Below are 19,627 nucleotides of genomic sequence, written 5' to 3' on the forward strand. Positions count from 1 at the left end.
ATAGAACTTTTACAAAAATCGTCCTTAAAACAGGGTTTAAAGCCCCTGATATCCAACAGTAGCTTAGATAACTACTTATTAATCATTCAGTGACTGTTTTGTACAAAGAAATGTTTTGTACTGTTACAGTTTCATTATGTCCATGGTACCATAGTTAAGTCTGAAAATTTTGCTTTATAAAAATTAACTCCATTCAAATGTATCATAGACATGTTAAGTGTACATCTATTAATACAAATATAATAAAATAAATGTACAAAAATTTTAAAATACTTGCAATATTTGCAAAGACAAAAAGAAAGAGTCAGAAATGTTGTACTAAATTGCTTTAGTCAGTTTGCTTTGTAAATTTTGAACTTGCACAATTTATTTATTTACCAACAGGGAACTCACCCAGTTCCCATAAACCAGTTTCAAAACAAATACTGAACACTCTAAACCCTGCAGCAGTGTATTCAAATACAAATGCACAACGCAGACCAACATAGTGGATTCACAATGAAACATTTATGGTTAAATAGCCTAGTGGTTAATGTACTGGAAATATATATATTTTTGGGAATAAAAATGTCTCATAATATACAATATACACAATTCCAAAAACCCACTTGTTACTGGTAGAAACATCACATGATCACAATGGATTGTGGGTAATAGTCTGTACAAAACTGGTCAGATTTGGACTTGCAAAAAAGGGAATTATGTACCACTCAACCCAGGACCTCTACTGTTTGATGTCTTTTTAGGTCTGTTCTGACTATTCAACAAGGTCCATTGGAACGTTCCAGGATGAGAATCATACAGAAGAGACATTTTTTTCAGTCAGCCCTCTAAACATCTTGTGGTTATGTATACTATATATACTGAGCACTTAAGCTGACTTGTACTTACTTACTAACACTCTTATTTCTTTTTTATTTCTATTAAAAAAAACTTTGGTTCTATCAGGGTTTCAGCAGATTTGTGTTCTTGGACTGTTGTTTACTTAAACTAGAGTAATGAAATGTTTACTATGAAAGCACTTCTGTAAGTCGCTCTGGATAAGAGCGTCTGCTAAATGCCGAAAATGTAAATGGAAATGTAGAATGGAAATGGAAATGTTCTGACCTTGAGACCTCACTAACATCTGTAATTTCCCAGTGAAGATCCTTTGAGATTCTCTGGCCACTTGTGTAATCCTCCTCATGTTCTCCTCCAGGCAGAATCTCAACATCTCCAGTAGCTTTAAACTTCTTCATTACAGGGCAGATAGTGAACAGCAGGCTAATGCATCAATCTAATGCAGGGTTTTCTAAAGCAGTCCTCAAGGACCCTTACTTCGTTTCACAGCTTCTAACTCACCTGTACCAGATTAATGTGGATGGTACCAGTAACCTGAAGGACTCTCCAATATTATCCAGCAGCACTTCAGGATGTGTTTGAGAGTGTTGATCTTGTACAGGAAGTGATGTCATGACAAATTACAGATTAAAGCATAAAGAAGCTGAACAAAGTGTCACCATGTAGAATCCCACTGTGAAGATGATAGATGGTGTTTATCTCCACTGCTCTTCATCTTCAACTTATCATCCAATATGTGTTTCTGAGGCTGTAGAAGAGATCAGACATGATCAGATGTTTCAGTCAACAATCAGACTCGACACAATCAGAACCAGTAAAAACACCAGCACACACAAACACACCACCTGGAACAATGATAGAACATTTACATAATTCGTTGTTCACTGAAGAACCCTGATACAGATGAAGTTCTGCTAATAAGCAGTTCTGATTCCACAATAAGATAGACATACCACTGCATGTGTGTGTAATGTGTGCATGTGTGTGTAGTGTGTGCATGTGCGTGTAATGTGTACATGTGTATGTAATGTGTGCATGTGTGTGTAATGTTTGCATGTGTGTGTGTGTTTAGGTGTGACTGTATAAATCAACAGTAACTCACTGTAGCTCTTCCAGGTTACATTGTGGATCCTCCTGTAGATCTTTGAGCAGTTTTACTCCAGATTCTCCTGGATCATTGTCGCTCAGTTGCAGTTTTCTCAGACGTGATGATGGATTTGATTTCAGAACTGAAGCCAGAGCAGTAAAACCTTCATCTGTAATACTGCAGCAATTTAACCTGCAGAGGAAAATCATTTAATAAAAATCATAAATCATCTTCTCCCACCTCCTCCTCCATCTCCATTCAGATCCACAATCAGACATCACTGAGAAATCTTCAACATGTAAAACTATTCTATTATATTAATAATGACATGTTTTATTTTGTGTGGGGAAAATTAGTAAAATATCAAACTCATACACACATCAATAACAGTTTCTGTATGAATGATCTTCTGTATCTACAGTGTGAAAGTGAAGATCTTACTCCAGTATCTCCAGTTTACAGTGTGGATTCTCCAGTCCAGCAGAGAGCAGCTTCACTCCTGAATCCTTCAGTTCATTCTTACTCAGGTTCAGATGTTTCAGACTGGAGGAGTTTAAACTGAGAACTGATGACAGAACTTCACAACTTTCCTCTGTTAGATCACAATTCCACAACCTGCAGAGAAATAATAGATCAGTATTTTCTTTTTATTCATTACAAACACAAAACTGCAGTTTCAGCTCTGTATAATGTTTAAAATGCTCACTCTATACTGTAGAGTCTAATATGGAGAAACACTTTAAATTGTTTCATATATTTATTTGTCATTTGTTTATTTAATATATCTTAAACTTTCCACTGTTCACTGTATTTCACACAACCAAATATATATGTAATATTGTATAATTAATTAAAAGAAAAATGTCTGTGTCCACTAACCGTGGCTCTGTGTTTGTGCATGAATTATAACAAAATAATTTTATTTCTGAAAAGAAAAGAAAACAAAGTAAAAGAAAAAAGAAACATGTATGGTGACTCTAAAGAGTTCTAAACTACATCCACTAAATTCATTTTCTGGTTTAAATTATGTTTTTAATTACAACAGATCTTTTGTATCTACAGTGTGAAAGTAAAGATCTTACTCTAGTATCTCCAGTTTACAGTGTGGATTCTCCAGTCCAGCAGAGAGCAGCTTCACTCCTGAATCCTTCAGTTTATTGTTACCCAGGTTCAGATGTTTCAGACTGGAGGAGTTTAAACTGACAACTGAGGACAGAACGTCACAACTTTCCTCTGTTAAATTACAACCAGTCAACCTGGAGAGAAATAATCAGATCAGACTACATTGCAGATAAAAGTGAAAGCAGTTGAACTGATGAACCAATAGCAGGACTGCTCTACTGTACTGATTTACAAAGGGATGGAGCTTCACAGTTCTACACTGTCAAAAATAGTGGAAGCGCTAAATATAGCCGTGTGTGTGTGTGTGTGTGTGTGTGTGTGTGTGTGTGTGTGTGTGTGTGTGTGTGTGTGTGTGTGTGTGTGTGTGTGTGTGTCACCAGGGTGTGTTCCTAATTTCTTGGAAATGTTTTTGGGTAGCACTGGATCCACCGTGGTCCTAACCAGTATTAAATGGTCCAATCATTTTATCTAAATGTACATTCCATAATTACTTACTATTTTACTCTGTAAAGGTTTCACTCTCACTGCTGTATTTCTGCACAGCACGACTGGGAACTGATTATTATCAGGAAGCTCTACGTAGAAACTGCTGTCACTAACATTCAGGGTTAGAGGTACAAATACTTCTGCTCCTGCTTTCAGGTGAAATTCTACATTCTGTATAAAACTAGTGCACGAGTCTAAACATGTAATTTACACGTCATGTTTATGTAAACTGAGTTCTGTTTATTCCACGTCTGATTCATGATACTGTCGTACAGCAAAATTATCTGATTATTATTAGAGTGTTTATCAAAATAAAATTCATTCTCCTGAAAACATGATTACACATCAGTCACATCAATTTACTCCATGCTAACATCCTCAGATCTCAGCAAAAGTAAACTAGTGTACTTTACCTCTGCACCACCTGAGCGCCCTGTTCATGCTAACCCGAGTGTCTTTATTTATTGATTTATTCCCCCCCCCCCCCCCCCTTTTTCTCCCACTTTAGCACATTCAATTACTGCCCATCATTCATCCTCTCACCAATGCTGGTCTCTGCTCCTGTACACTTGATGAGCGCAATGCAGCAGAGCTCTGTCCACGAAAGCCACACCCTCCACCACCCTCCTTTCCCATCTTTGCTCAGGTGCCACCAACCAGCCAGCAGAGGTCGTAATTGCACCTTATCTGAAAAAACGGCCAATCATTGTTCAAGTAGCCGCTCATCCTCAGCTGGCAGGCAGAGCCAAGATTTGATACAATGTAGGTTTCAGGCTCTGAGAGTCTTTATTTAAAAAGATTGTCTATTATGCATTTCTCATGCATGAACTTCACCATTTAGTCCTGATGTTTTTTGGAGCTCTGTGGTTGATGATTTCCACCATTTAACATCAGATTTTTACTCAGTAAAATTAGTAAAGTGCAAGTTAGTAGGTGGTGCAGAAATAATTAGCATTAATATTTACATTATTATTTACATTGTTATTTCAGTTAGTAAATTAGATGATAATTTCAGACACGTTTTGAGATCAGACTGCAGCACTGTAGTTTTGCACCTTCTCAGCTTCGTACATCTAACTATTAGTGTTTGTGTGATGAACTTATGAATCAAATGTTTATAAATAAATGACTCACTCAGCTTTTCTTGATTCTCTCACCACTGGCAGCATCTTCAAAAGACCTTCATGTGATGGATAATATTTACTCAAATCAAACTTATCCAGCTCCTGATCTGAGTTCAGCAACACAAAGACCAGAGCCGACCACTGAGCAGGAGAGAGACGGAGTCCATCCTGATTAACATAAACTCTTCTGTTTAGGTATTTTTGGACTTCCTGCACTAGAGAATCATCATTCAGTTCATTCAGACAGTGGAACAGATTGATGGATTTCTCAGGAGAGGGATTTTCACTGATCTTCTCCTTGATGTACCTGACCGTATCCTCTTTGTTGTAAGAGCTACTTCCTGTTTGTGGCAGTAGGCCTCGTAAGAGCATCTGATTGGACTCTAGTGAGAGACCCAGGAGGAAGCGGAGGAAAAGATCCAGGTGTCCATTTTTACTCTGTAAGGCCTTGTCCACTGCACTTTTCAGAAAGTCAGACATGTTTGTATAGTTTCTAAAGATGTTAAAGAATCCAGTGTTTTGCATCACTTGCACATTTCTGTTTTTGTTGTTGATGGTGAGAAATACATATAAAGCAGCCAGAAACTCCTGAACACTCAGGTGCACAAAGCTGAAGACCTGACCCAGGTGCAGCCCAGCCTCTTTTTTGAAGATTTGGGTGCAGATTCCTGAGTACACTGATGTGTTTTTGACATCAATGCCACACTCTGTCAGGTCTTCTTCATAAAAGATCAGGTTTCCTTTCTTCAGCTGTTGGAAGGCCAGTTTCCCCAGTGCCAGTATCGTCGCTCTGGTCTGGTGTGGATCAGGATCAGATTTCCCATGGTACTTTTGTTCCTTGTGTTTTATCTGAAAGATCAGAAAGTAAGTGAACATTTGAGTCAGAGTTTTGGGGATCTCTTTCCCCTCAGCTCCATCCAGAATTCTCTCTAGAACAGAGGCTGAGATCCAACAGAAGACTGGAATGTGACACATGATGTAGAGGCTTCTTGATGACTTTATGTGACTGATGATTTTACTAGCCAGGTTCTCATCACTGATCCTCTTCCTGAAGTACTTCTCTTTCTGAGGGTCACTGATCCCCCGTACCTCTGTTACCTGGGCTACACACTGAGAAGGGATCTGATTGGCTGCTCCTGGTCGAGTGGTGATCCAGAGGTGAGCAGAGGGAAGCAGGTTCCCCTTGATGAGGTTTGTCAGCAGCACATCCATTTTTACTGACTTTGTTATGTTACACAATCGCTCATTATTTTGAAAATCTAGAGGAAGTCGACACTCATCCAGACCATCAAAGATGAACAAAACTTTATAAGTATCACAGTTTAATGATGGTAGGTCTTTTACTTCTGGGAAAAACTGATGAAGAAGTTCCATCAGACTGAGGTTTTTCTGCTTCATCAAGTTCAGCTCTCTAAAAGGAAGTGGAAATATGAAGATGACGTCCTGATTTGCTTTTCCTTCAGCCCAGTCCATAATGAACTTCTGCACTGAGACTGTTTTTCCAATTCCAGCGATTCCTTTAGTCAGCACAGTTCTGATGGACGTGTCTTTAAAGAGGTCGCTGCATTTGATGGGTTTCTCCTGTGTTGCTGGTCTCCTGGATGCTGCTTCAATCTGTCTGATTTCATGTTCATTATTGACGTCTCCACTCCAACCCTCTGTGATGTAGAGCTCTGTGTAGATCTCATTCAGAAGTGCTGAGCTTCCATGCTGGGAGATTCCTTCGTTAATTCTTTTAAATTTCTCTCTCAGGTTTGATTTGAGTTTTTTCTGATGTACAGAGACTAATAGTTCTAATAAAAAGAAAATATGAATAAATATTTTACTGCATGATCACAGTATATCATTTTAATATTTTAATAAATAGTAGGTTCATTACTAAATTGTTTTCTTTTATATGTATATATATATATATATATATGTATATATATATATATATATATATATATATAAACCTTTGTTTATAATTGGCTTATTTGTAGAGATGTAGTGACCAATATCATGGTTAGAATTCTCATCAATATCAAGTACATGGTGCTTATAAAATGTTATATAATAGAATGTAATGACCAATCAAAAACCTAGATGATTCTAAAACCAATATGATTATGGAAGAAATTTAATCTGATGTTAAAGAAGTTAATAATTAAACTATTTAGGTCTCTTACTACTCTGCAGGGTGTTAGCGAGGTCTGTCTGGTTCATGATCTTCAGAACATTCAGTGTGATCTTTAGCGCCCCCTCTCTGAAACTATTCAGATCTTCTACATCCTTCACCTCCTGCTCAGAGCAAGCTGGGTAATCTTCATTCAGGAGCTTTTTAAACGTGTTTAGCTCATTCTTTACTATGTTGATGACTTTGAGCTCCAGTTCCTGTTGATGTATTTAGAGGAAGAGTGTGATCATATATTTTATTGAAAGTTGTTATTGTGATACCTGTGAGCTAAATGAAGCAAAGTATAACTTGTGTGTCTGTCACATTGTTTAATTTTTTTCTAAATTTTAAGTAATTAAGAAAACCGTAATTGTGCATTAAATGTGCATATATTTAAAACTTTTATTTCACCTCTGCCCAAACCAGTTGCAACCATGAAAATGTTAAAGGTTGTATGTTTAATACCCCTAATGAGTCCCAGTAACCCAAAAATAAAGAACATTCAGGTCCGTAGGAAGCAGAACAATATCTAGAATCAACATAAGAAAAAATCAACAAACAATCCCTCACAGTTTTCATTTAACCAATGGCAAACTACATTTGCATTATTATTATTACACACATACAGTAGTGTTCAAAAAATAGCAGTGATTTTAAAAAAGTGAATAAAAATCACAAAATCATTATGATAACTTTTATTTCCATAAATGCAAATGCACTGAAAATACTACACTTTCAACTCTAAATCAAAACATTAGCAAAATTTAACCAGTTTGTGTTAATCCTTTACAGAAAATTAAGAAAAATTAATATTAGTCTGTTAAAAAAAATAGCAGTGCCAGCTTTTTCCATTAAAAACTTAAAACATGTATGTATAAATTGAAAAAATGTTTAAGGTTTCACTTTACTTTAAATTACTGAACTATTATTTAGTGGCATAACAATTGTTTTCGAAATCTGTGTTGCATGGAGTCGACCAACTTCCGGCACCTCTGAACAGGTATTCCAGTCCAGGATGATTAGACTACATTCCACAGCTCTTCTGAAATTTTGGGTTTTACCTCAAAAAAATGTATTTCAGATATTAGCCCACGAGTTCTCTCTGGGATTTAAGTCAGGGCATTGGGCTGGTCACTCTATTACCTCAATCTTGTTTGTCTGTAACCAAGATGTTTTGGGTCATTGTCATGTTGAAACACCCATTTTATGAAAAACATCCCCATATCATCATTTTGTACCACCATGCTTTACTGTCTTTACAGTGTACTGTGGCTTGAATTTAGTTCTCAGGGGTCGTCTGACATACTGTCTACAGCCACTAGACCCAAAAAGAAAAATTTTGCTTTCACCAGTTCACAAAATGTTGAGCCATTTCTCTTCGGACCCGTCAAGGTGTTCTTTGGCAAATTTGAACCCATTCAGGATACATCTTTTTCTTAACAACGGGACTTTGCAAGGAGTTCTTGCTGGTAAATTGGCTTCACTTAATCATCTTCTGTACTCACTGGTAACTCCAGATGTTTCTTGATCTTTCTGGAGGTGATTATTGCCTGAGCCTTTGCCATTTTGGCTATTCTTTGATCCAATCCTTCTGCGTCTTTCAGGTTTTGGTTGTCACTTCAAGTCATGTGAGATCATTTTAGCTGAGCAGCCTAGAATTTGTTGCACTTCTCTGTATGTTTTTTTTCCTCTACTATTAACTTTTTAATCAAAGTACACTGTTCATCAGAACAATGTCTGGAACAACCCATTTTATTTAGTATTTCAGAAGGAAATGCGCTATGACCAACCTGTGCAACATTTGCCACCCTCCTACCTTAAATAAGGGCCAAAATTGACACCCGTTCTTCTGCAGAATATATAACTTCACCAATTTAACTTCGCCCTGCTATTATTTTGAACAAGCCCCTTTCAATCAATGCTTCGATTACTCAGAATGAGCAGCATGCATGTCCTAATTGTTGAATTTGTTTTGTTTTCATTACTCTACTACACTTTCAGGTAAATTATTTGCTAATGGTGTTGGACTGCTTTTTTAACACCACTGTACAAACAAACCTTAAATATGGATTCCAGCTGATCTCTGTAAGTAACATTTAATTTCTTCTTTTGTGGTCTGTAAATAAAAAAAAACAAAAAATAATTTTTAAATAATTTGACCAGTTGAGTGAGTTTAATCAGAAGTAAAAACAGTAGAACATGAGATAATACTGACCTCAGATCAGTAGAACATCCTCCATCTTTAAAGTTAGATGAAGGATCCATTGACTCGTCGCTCTTCATGGAGACACAGCTGGGTTCAGGTGAATCTGGTCTCGTACCCTCCGTCACACTGGGGTACAGGTAAACCCAAACATAAAATAACTAATAAATGTTAAGATCTAAAATGTGATTCTTTCAACCTTATTAAAGCTAGAAACTTTATGGCAGATTTAAACAAAAATAATTTAATAATTTTTAAAAACCAAAACCAAAAAAAGAGATTTTAATGAAAAGCTGTTTTGGTATTTGTAGTTTTAGTACACACCTCTCAAGTACACAGTAACCATGACAACTACATCCCATAAAAGTTTTAATTTAACACAGATGCTAATTGAGGGGTAATAAAATTAACAATTAGCAGTTCAACACTTAGTAGTATCACTGTGTCAAAAAAGCACAAAGAGCAGAAGGGCACACCACCAAGAACATGACAGCGTTTTAAATGTCTGCAAACTTATCAACTCTTGACAGTGCTTTTATAACACCAGTGTGCTAATAACACAACCACGACTAATATGATTTAACCCTTGGATTATTTTATGTTAAATCAGACCACACCAATGGGATACTCGTACATTGATACGTATGGAAGGGCGAGGTGGTGGTGTTGCTGCAGTCTATAGGGATGATATTAAAATAACCGCTTTATCTTTTCCTGCTGCTCTTTTTTTTGAACACCTGACTTTCAAGTTGTCAGGGCCTACTCCTCTGGTCACTGCTGTGGTTTATCGTCCACCAAAGTCAAATCCTTCTTTTCTCTCTGACTTTTCTGATCATTTGACAATCATCATGGACATTGAGGTCACTAAGCCCATCACTAGAGCTAAACGTAAAATATCCTTCAGGAATCTTAAATATATCTCTCCCTCTGCTCTCTCAGATTCTCTTGTTAAAAATATGTCTGTCTGTCCTGTACTGTCTAGTAATTCATCTGACCTTGTGGATTACTACAATGACATACTCTCCTCATGTCTTGATGAGCTGGCTCCATTGAGAACCAAATGTGTTTCATTTAGTCATTCTGCACCATGGTACACAATTGAGCTTCACCAAATGAAATCCCGTAAACGTCAGCTTGAAAGACTTTATAAGAAAACCGGTCTAACAGTACATTATCAGATTTATTCTGATTATCTTCAACAATACAAAGACGCTCTTATGACAGCCCGATCCACTTACTATTCCGAACTCTTACATGCTGGATCAACAAATCCTAAGACTCTCTTTTCCACAATAAATAAACTTCTCAAACCAGTTGACAACACTACCAATTCCTTTACAGTTGACAAGTGCAACTCTTACCTTTCGTTTTTTTCACAATATTCTAACAGTCTCCCCTGTCATCTCTGTTTCTCCGCCTGTCTCACCTCAATTTATTACCCAGCCTCTGTCTCAGTTCTCACCTGTGTCTCATTTGGAGCTATCTAAGATCTTGACAGGGATGCGAAGCTCCACTTGTGTTTTGGATCCTGCTCCATCAAAACTTGTTAAGGGTTGTTTTCCAGTTATCCAGTTTTCCACTTATCACAGAGATAATCAACTCCTCTCTTAGTTCTGGCTCAGTCCCTCAAACACTCAAATTGGCTGCTGTTACTCCCATACTTAAAAAACCTGGACTTGACTCTAACATCATGAGTAATTTTCAGCCCATTTCCAATCTTCCATTTCTGTCAAAAAAACTGGAAAGTGTTGTTGCCTCACAGCTCAAAGATCACCTTAATTCCAATAATCTATTTGAATAATTTCAGTCTGGTTTCTGCCCCCAGCACAGCACTGAGTCAGCTCTCCTCAAAGTTACGAATGACCTTCTTCTTTCCTCAGACTCTGGACAAATTAATATTCTCATCCTCCTGGATCTTACTGCAGCTTTTGACACCATTAATCACTCCATTCTTCTGTCCCACCTTGAATCCTCTGTCAACATCACCGGTACTGCCCTTTCGTGGCTAAGGTCATATCTTGCAAACAGACAACAGTTTGTTAATATCAACAATTGTAGTTCTGCCATTGCTCCACTGTCCCAAGGCATTTCCCAAGGCTCAGTGCTAGGTCCCCTTTTGTTTATTCTTTATATGCTCCCCCTTGGTGACATCATACGTCGGCATGGTTTACATTTCCACTGCTATGCTGATGATGTTCAGCTTTACATCTCCTCCAAATCCATTAATACTGTGCTTCACTCCACTCTGACAAATTGCATCACTGAAATGAAATTATGGATCAAAGCCAACTTCCTCAAATTAAACTGTGAAAAATCTGATATGATCATCGTAGGTCCTACATCCCTTGCAAAAACCACAACAATTTTTTAAATTACCATTGATAATGACACTTTGTCTCCGTCTTCTAACATCCGAAATCTTGGTGTAATTTTTGATAGCAATCTCTCTTTTGAACACCATGTAAAACAAATCACCAAAACTGCTTTCTTTCATTTAAAAAACATAGCACGTCTACGTCCATCACTCTCCTTTTCTGCCGCCGAAACCTTGATTCATGCTTTTATTACATCCAGAATTGATTATTGCAATAGCATCCTTTATGGTACATCTAACAAAATCCTAAAAAAACTTCAGTATATTCAGAATTCAGCTGCTCGCCTCCTTACTCATACTTGCTCTCGTGAACATATTACACCTGTTCTACAAAAACTTCATTGGCTTCCCATTGTTCAACGCATTCAATTCAAAATTCTTCTATTCACTCACAAAGCTCTCCATAATCAGGCCCCCTCCTACCTCACCGACCTGCTCCATCATCACATTCCCTCCCGTAGTCTTCGCTCTTCTGAGGATAACTTACTGTCCATACCCACTAGGACCAAGCACCGGACCTGGGGTGACAGGGCCTTTTCCATAGCTGCTCCATCTTTATGGAATGCTCTCCCCAAACACCTACGAGATTGTCCTGACTTCAAATTCAAGTCACTTCTCAAAACTCATCTATTCAGAGTGGCATTTACCTTGTAACAACACAAAAAATTGTTTTTATTTTGCTATTCTTTTTAATAGTTTTTATGTTTAGATTATGACAGAAATGTGAAGTCCTGGATCCTAAAACTTGTAAAGTCTTTTCAGTGATCTCCCCACTCATCGCAGTGACCTCCGTTCCTGATTGCATGTGAATCTGTCCTGTTCTGTCTACTTTTAAGCAATTGTCTGTCAATTGAACTGTCTTATGCTGCTCTCTTTGTTTTCACCTTAATTATCTTGATGTTGATTGATGTGGTGTGTGAATTTTTTATTATGATTTGTACGGTTTTTGTATTGTTTTTATGATTATTTGTTTTATGTAAAGCGTCTTTGAGTGTCTTGAAAAGCGCTATATAAATAAAAATGTATTATTATTATTATTATTAACATTCTTAAATAATTAATCAATATTCAGGGCTCTCAAGTTTTCAAGTTTGCTGGGAGTGAGATGGGGGGGGGGGGGGGGATTTGTCAGAGGTTGTTCTGTCAATGTCCCTTTCCTCAAATGGGCCCCTTGAACAGCAGTGGTCATTGTCTCTTCACTTTACACTAAATTCTGTAAAATTAAATAGATAGTTTTGGCTATGCCTTTCTAAACAAACAAAAAAAACAGACAAATAAAATAAAGAAAAACAAATGGGCCCCTTGAACAGTGGTGGTTATTCTGTCCCTCTGTGTGTTTATGTTTATGAGTGATGTGTGTTGTAAGGGTTTGTGGCAGATTTTGATGCCTTGATGACCGATGTTCTCCCATTTAAAGCACTGTGGTTCAATGTCCATTAGTGAGTTCCATCTAGCGCCAAACGCATTCCTGGTTTTGGTTTTATTAAGCCCCACCATGGAAAAAGCCCTCTCTGCATCTGCATTTGAGTGTGGCAGAACTAATACCACTTTGGCAATTGTAGACAGAATTGTAGTCGGAAATCTGCTCATACCAGTCACCACTGAAAAAAATTAACCAAGAAAGCCTAATTACACCCCTACATATTTTTGCAGTTATTAAGTTGCTCATGTCAATGGGTGTGTGCTGAATATTTCTTGTATATGGGTCAAAGACGAGACGTAACTTTTTAGTGTCCCCACTTAATAAATAATATACAATTATATTAATATAAGTGGATATACCTTCAATCTACTCCATTTGTACATCTTTACTGAAACCTAAAGTAATTTTTACGGAAAATGTATGATTTTTGAAAAAATAACCCTTGAAACCCACAAAATGTCATTCAGTGCAACGGTCCCCCTACCTCTTTAAGTAATAAAACATTAAGAAAAAACTAATTAATCTTAAGTAAAACTTAAAATGTACTGCTTTGGCATAATTGTACAAATGTCATGTGTGACATATTAAATAATATTCAATCAGATGTGTTTTTCAATATTAATAATATTCAGGATACTTTCAGTCCCCATTTTCCCAATATTCAGTTGTCATTCAGTACAACGTTAATAAAAAGCCTTATTTTAATATGCAATCAAGCTACTGCAGTCATGTGACCAATTATAACAACAAAAGAAGACTCCTGGGGACCCTTCAGCACACACACGAGGTCAATGCATTTTAACATTATTTGATAAAAATGTCTTTTTACTGACACAGTACATTAAAGAACAAAACTGAGTGTCATTCAGTACAACACAGAAAACGTAATATTACGGTTAATCTTGTAAACAAACAAAGTTATTAACATTTAAATGTGAATATGTGTAGAAATGTCTTTGAGTTAAGGTCAATGTTAGCTTTTGCTAACCACTGGGATAACTGTAAAATGTGCTAAAGTAAAATTTCTGTCATTCAGTACAACAACAGTCATTCAGTGCAACAGAATTTCGCTGTTGCACTAAATTGACAATGACATTGTTATACTGACTTTATAATGTTTTAAAATGATTTTTAAATATTAAAACCATTTTTTTCCATTCTAGTCTTCCTTAATAAGAGCAGTAATTACAATGAATATTAATAATTATGTTTTTAATGAAGTGGTCCCTGAGATTTTGTTATTGTAAAGTACGATGACCTGCCATTCGTTGGGCAGGCACTGCTGTCTGTAGGAGATGAGGTGCAAGTTAGCTGCATGCTACAAAATTGAAACAGAAATTCCTTTGTGTGGCCAAATCCACCTGATGAAATTTACTACCTTAAGTCTGATGTCAAAATCATAATCGCAGAACCAAAGCCATGTACAGCAAGAACCTCAAGGTTAACAACAAAAGACTGGAAAACATTTGTTCAGTTCATGAAACAAAATGCGACTTCAAATGGTTTTCACGGCTGAATGAATTTAGATTTACTGCAGCAACTTTTTCACGTGTTATGACACAAATTCCACACTTCCACACTGTTCTGGTGCCTTACAAGTTGTTATGATGGCTTCATTAGCTATGTTTTTCATTGCCTTACTTTTTTCATGATGTAGTAATAGTATAACACATACTTGCCACTGGTGTGGCATATTTTCATTCTACTACTGCTACTTTAATCAATAAAGAACTTAAAAACAAATTAAGTCATGAATATTCTGATGTAACAGGATAATTTGGAGTATGTCATTCAGTGCAACATAAAATCATCATACAGTGCAACAAAAACATTTGCTTAAAATAACTGTAATAAGTCATTTATTATGAGTAAATTATTATATATTTTTTTCATGTGAATGCAAGAGAATCCAGGCCTGCTTCATAGAAAACAGAGTTTGATTAGGTTTCAAATAGAATAGAATGTGTAGCAAAAACATCTTGTATACAAATAAACAAAATCCCAAGACGCATTAGAGTACAAACAATGCACAGAAAATTCAAAACAGAGTAAGTACAGTTTCTTCTGAGGTTTTAAATCTTTTGTAAGAGATATACTAAACTTATAAATTTGAAATGGCTAAGATTGTTGCTTGTGTGTGTATTTTTTCATAAATTAGTCACTGGACTGAATGACATTTGTGTGCCCTTGTTGTGTGTCAACAACACTAAAACTATCAAATAAGCAAAATGCTGAGAAAAAAAATACATATTTACATAGGTGACACATTTGTGCCCAATATTAAATGAAAAAATTATACAATTTAACCATTTTATTTCTTTGGTACTTGGAACACCCTATTCGTCTTTCACCCATATACTGTATATACAATGTCAAACATGACTGGGTCTTTGGGCATAGGGATGTCCATCAACTGGTAGTCTAGGAACTCCTCACCCAGAAACAAGAAATTCTGAGAAATTCTATTTTTCTGATTGGCCGATAGGTCGCTAATTCAAGACAGCGGTTTGAGCGCAGAGTAGTCTGCCTTTGACTCGTTTGTAGGATAGGCTATAGTCATTTCTGTGCGGCAAAGTTAATCATTTCTCAGCGTGAGAAATGCCATGTGTGGCGTGTGAGCCTGTGAGCTTGTTGAAATGCGTGTGTCTCATGCTCAATGTGTTGACTTGAGAGCCCTGAATATTTATATTACAATTATTAATATAAATATAAACATTAATATCACGCTCTTATTTAGACTTAATCTTGTATTTGTGGACCTAATCTCAGCTACTCAATCTAGTCTTAGACTTAACCAAAGAGGTCTTAGCAGTCCTACACAGTTTAGATTGTCCTTCAATCAGAATTACTACCTCAGATCAGTAGAAGAGTGTCTGAAGTGGTTTGGATGATCCAGTAACCAGTTACTCTTTACTAATAAATAATTATTAAAAGTTTTAGATCTTCATAATTTCAGTCATTTTAACTCAGTGAAAACTAATCAGAACTAAGTGAAGTTTAGAAAAATTTCTCATTCAGAAAGTGTTCAGAGCTGGGCACTTAGGTGGTGCAGTGGTCTAAGTCACTAACACATCATGAGATTATACTGACCTCAGATCAGTAGAACATCCTCCATCTTTAAAGTTAAGTGGTAGTACCATTGACTGGTCGCTCTTCATGGTGACACAGCTGGGCTCAGGTGAATCTGGTCTCGCACCCTCCATCACACTGAAGTAAAAACAAATTAAACATAAATAAACTATATAAAAAAGCACCAGGGTACCTAAAAGTTTTAGTTTTCAGAAAACCACCACCAAGGACATGACACAGTAATCAGACAGCTAGTGTAATTTATCAGAAGTCATATCTTCTATTAAACAGTAAATAAAATGTATATCTAAGCTGGGATTCCAACCTTTCTTCAGTAAAGTTTGAACTCTTGATGTAATCCTCTCATACATGTTTATTATTTGATATTTTATGTTTATTATTGATCGTGTGTTTCTGTTATTTTGTCCACCGCCTGCATGTATGTAAACACGAGCGCGCTGACGTCACAACTGTGATTTTGAAAAGCTACATTTTAGTATCCAGACGAAAAAGGAAGATTTAAATCTCAATCTAGCTTTTATTAAGTGGGTTTAAGATTTAATGTGAATGAGATAAAAACACAGAAGAGAAAAAAAGTTTTAAAAATATCCGTGTTGGTGTGAACAGGATTAAATAACGGTGTTAAATGTGACGCATATACAAAAAAATTATCAGGTAATAAAATCAATCCTTAATATTTCTCCATCAAATACGGATTAATAACATTTAAATTTTACAACTTTATATTCACAAACTCACCGTGATTTTCTTTAAAACTTTATATTTCTCTCCACACTTTCACTCGATGCAGCCTTCAGCAGCTCCTCCAAATGTTTCACTTTCTGAGTTCAAAGTCACGAGTACAATGGGAATCTACACCAGAGAGGATTTTAGTTATTTTTAACAGTTAGACAATAGACAGTAATCAAAATGATATTTTTGTTCTGTGTGAATGATAAAATTAAACAGTCTTAATGCATTACTACTGAAGAACAGAAATACAATCTTATTGTACAACCTAAATGTGAATGAACGTTTCACCCGCTGCCTTTTGCGTCTGTTGCAATCATCATGCTCACACTGTTATAAACTGGTTCCCCAAAAAGGTTGAGTAACAAACCATATATGTTATTATATCAATAAAAAAAATGAATACATAACGTTTAAATAAATAAATGTCTTACAGGAACCTCTAGTATTGGTCTTGGCTATTCGATGCACATAGTCATTTAGGAAATGAGGTAAAATAAGGTAAAGGTGCATTGATAGCTTTTTTATATATATAAACTAACATGTGCATCTACATGCACTTTATGAGTTTTAGTTTTTCCAAAATTCCATCACATTTTCATGAATTTGAAGTTTTTCCTTCAATCCGTGTTCCTTCTTATGGTCCCAATTAAAACCATGTAAACATAAAATGATTAAAACTCTAGTTGGGCAGTTGGGCACATTTTGGAAAGCTGAACTATGCAAGAGACAACAAAACATTTAAAAAATATGGATGAATTATTTTATTATAGGACATGCATTTTCTATATATGTTTACACCAGAAGTTTAATGTGTGCAAAAACAAAATGTATCAGGAATAAATAAACCCAACTTAATTCATGTGTTTACTTATCTTGCTCCTGAGGACACACTCAGTGGTGTATAAAGTACCGGAAGGCCATACTTGAGTAAAAGTACAAGTATCTTACCAGAAACTTACTTTGATAGAAGTAAAAGTCACCTTTTAGAATATTACTTGAGTAAAAGTCTAAAAGTATCTGATGTTTAATGTACTTAAGTATCAAAAGTAATTTGATATTAAATGTACTTAAGTATTAAAAGTAGAAGTAAAAGTAAATGCTGTTAGTATAAATGGAAGTTGTCATTTTAAATATAAAGATTGTTATTTTAAGCCTGTAAACCACCTTAACAATTAACCTGTTTTCTTCCTTTCATCTGAACATGATTTGTGCCAATTCATGATCATAATCAACTGCTGACATCACCTGTTTGAAATCATGACATTATTTAGTTTTTTTTTTTTTTTTTTTAATTATTACTAGCCCTAAATGTTCCTGTTCCAACGTTTTTAGAATGTGAGTCGATGTAAATGTATCTAGGGTTATCTCTGCATCTATTTTATTAGCCTTTTCTATACTGTTCCATTTTTTTATTTGGGTAGTATATTTCAATAACAAAAAAATATTTTTGGCATAATTAATTTAAAGCAAAACTCAGGAGAGTTTAACAAATCGTGGCACCTTTATCCCTTTAATGATCTGTTCAACCATTAATTTAAATCAAAATATTTGAGTAAAATAAGCTGTATTTAAATAATCTTTTTTGGGCTGTATCTACTCACTGAATGACATGTGTTAAACTAAAAAAATATTGGTTTTCTTACTTTAAGAAAACACCATTTCTAACTTGAAGCCAACAGCTGAAAAATCATTCATAATAAGTTGGATAAGTTGAGTTCTTGTTGAGATGATTAAAGGGTTAAAGACGTGCTGCATGTTCCTCAGCACCATGAATCTCTTCTTCGGTCTAATACAGAAATTATCTGAGGAAATATCTGTCTGTAGGTGAGTTTTTAAAAATAATGGACGTGTCTTCATGAGTTTTGCAGTCAATGAATTCCAAACAAATGTAATTATTTATTAAACGTTTTATTTGTGGTTCGAATGTAATTGGTAAAAATGGTAGGTAGATATCTGAACAATGTTAATGCTAATAATATGAATAAAACGCTGATGCTGCAGCTTTACTTTGTTAATCATTGTTAACTTACATCAGTGTGTTGGAGCTTCTGAAATGTCCATATTTGCGTTTCTTTGGGTGAACGACGCACTTTTAGAAAACTCCGAGCGTTTTAGAGAACGTTTGCACATGCGCATTAATGTGTTTAACCACCGTCTAACTTACAAGCGCAGATTCACCAAACCAGCGTGCAGTCCGTCACACATCTCACATCATTTACCTTCATTCTGTAGTAACGAGTAACGAATTTACATACAGCGAATGTAACGGAGTAAAAGTACACAATTTCTTTAGAAAATGTAGTGGAGTAAAAGTGAAAGTTGCCGAAAATGTTTATGCTCCAGTAAAGTACAAGTACTTCAAAAAACTACTTAAGTACTGTAACGAAGTATTATTACTTCGTTACTATACACCACTGGACACACTGCTGGGCAATTATACTTGCCCCAACACACTCTACATTAAATTCATTAGGCATATTTACCTTGTACCTACACTAACTTTACAAAAGTCAGTTACAAGTGAAATAAATAATAAATAAACGATCTGGGCAGGTGCAAACAAAAACTTCAATATTATTTTTATATTTAAAATATGGACCATACACAGTCGAGTTGCATTATTATGACCAGCTAATATCCAGAGTCTGCAGTGTGTGCAGCACGGCTAGATAAACTAGGAGTGACTTAATCAGGTCCTGATAGGTTGTCAAAGGTATCTGGAGTTATGCTGACTGCAGTGTAGGGGGTGTAGGGCACATGGGAGGCACATGGTTTCCACCTGGCTTATTCGCAACAGTGCCAACAGTACACAGCAGTTCAAATACTGCCACCCTTTTCCCCAAAGACAATAATCATTCCTTTCTGCAGCTGATACATCGGCCCTTTTACCCATAACAGCTATGAGGGATATGTGTGCAGACAGCTAATAACACACCTCATATACCCGTCAACCGGCTACCATGCGCTACACCGAAAGTAGGAAGTGGTCAT

General features: G+C 36.0%; 1 protein-coding gene across 3 annotated transcripts in view; it reads right to left on the reverse strand.

The window, feature by feature from the left end:
- Positions 1 to 311: 311 nt before the first annotated feature.
- The window catches only part of LOC134328716 (NACHT, LRR and PYD domains-containing protein 7-like), a 29,840-nt gene continuing 10,524 nt past the window's right edge, over positions 312 to 19,627 (reverse strand). For 2 of the 3 annotated variants that reach the window (XM_063009894.1, XM_063009895.1), the window contains exons 3-12: positions 16,643 to 16,756; positions 15,905 to 16,021; positions 9,030 to 9,146; positions 8,873 to 8,930; positions 6,828 to 7,032; positions 4,670 to 6,452; positions 3,010 to 3,183; positions 2,369 to 2,542; positions 1,943 to 2,119; positions 312 to 1,588 (exon numbers count right to left, since the gene is read on the reverse strand). In XM_063009894.1, the coding sequence (XP_062865964.1) occupies positions 1,558 to 1,588; positions 1,943 to 2,119; positions 2,369 to 2,542; positions 3,010 to 3,183; positions 4,670 to 6,452; positions 6,828 to 7,032; positions 8,873 to 8,930; positions 9,030 to 9,146; positions 15,905 to 16,017 (2,832 nt within the window). In that variant the 5' untranslated portion in view covers positions 16,018 to 16,021; positions 16,643 to 16,756 and the 3' untranslated portion in view covers positions 312 to 1,557. Of the gene's footprint in view, positions 1,589 to 1,942; positions 2,120 to 2,368; positions 2,543 to 2,806; positions 2,853 to 3,009; positions 3,184 to 4,669; positions 6,453 to 6,827; positions 7,033 to 8,872; positions 8,931 to 9,029; positions 9,147 to 15,904; positions 16,022 to 16,642; positions 16,757 to 19,627 lie in introns of those variants that run through there. The other variant, XM_063009897.1, reaches the window with a different exon arrangement.

Source organism: Trichomycterus rosablanca, chromosome 15 (assembly GCF_030014385.1).
Source record: "Trichomycterus rosablanca isolate fTriRos1 chromosome 15, fTriRos1.hap1, whole genome shotgun sequence".
Lineage (NCBI taxonomy): Eukaryota > Metazoa > Chordata > Actinopteri > Siluriformes > Trichomycteridae > Trichomycterus > Trichomycterus rosablanca.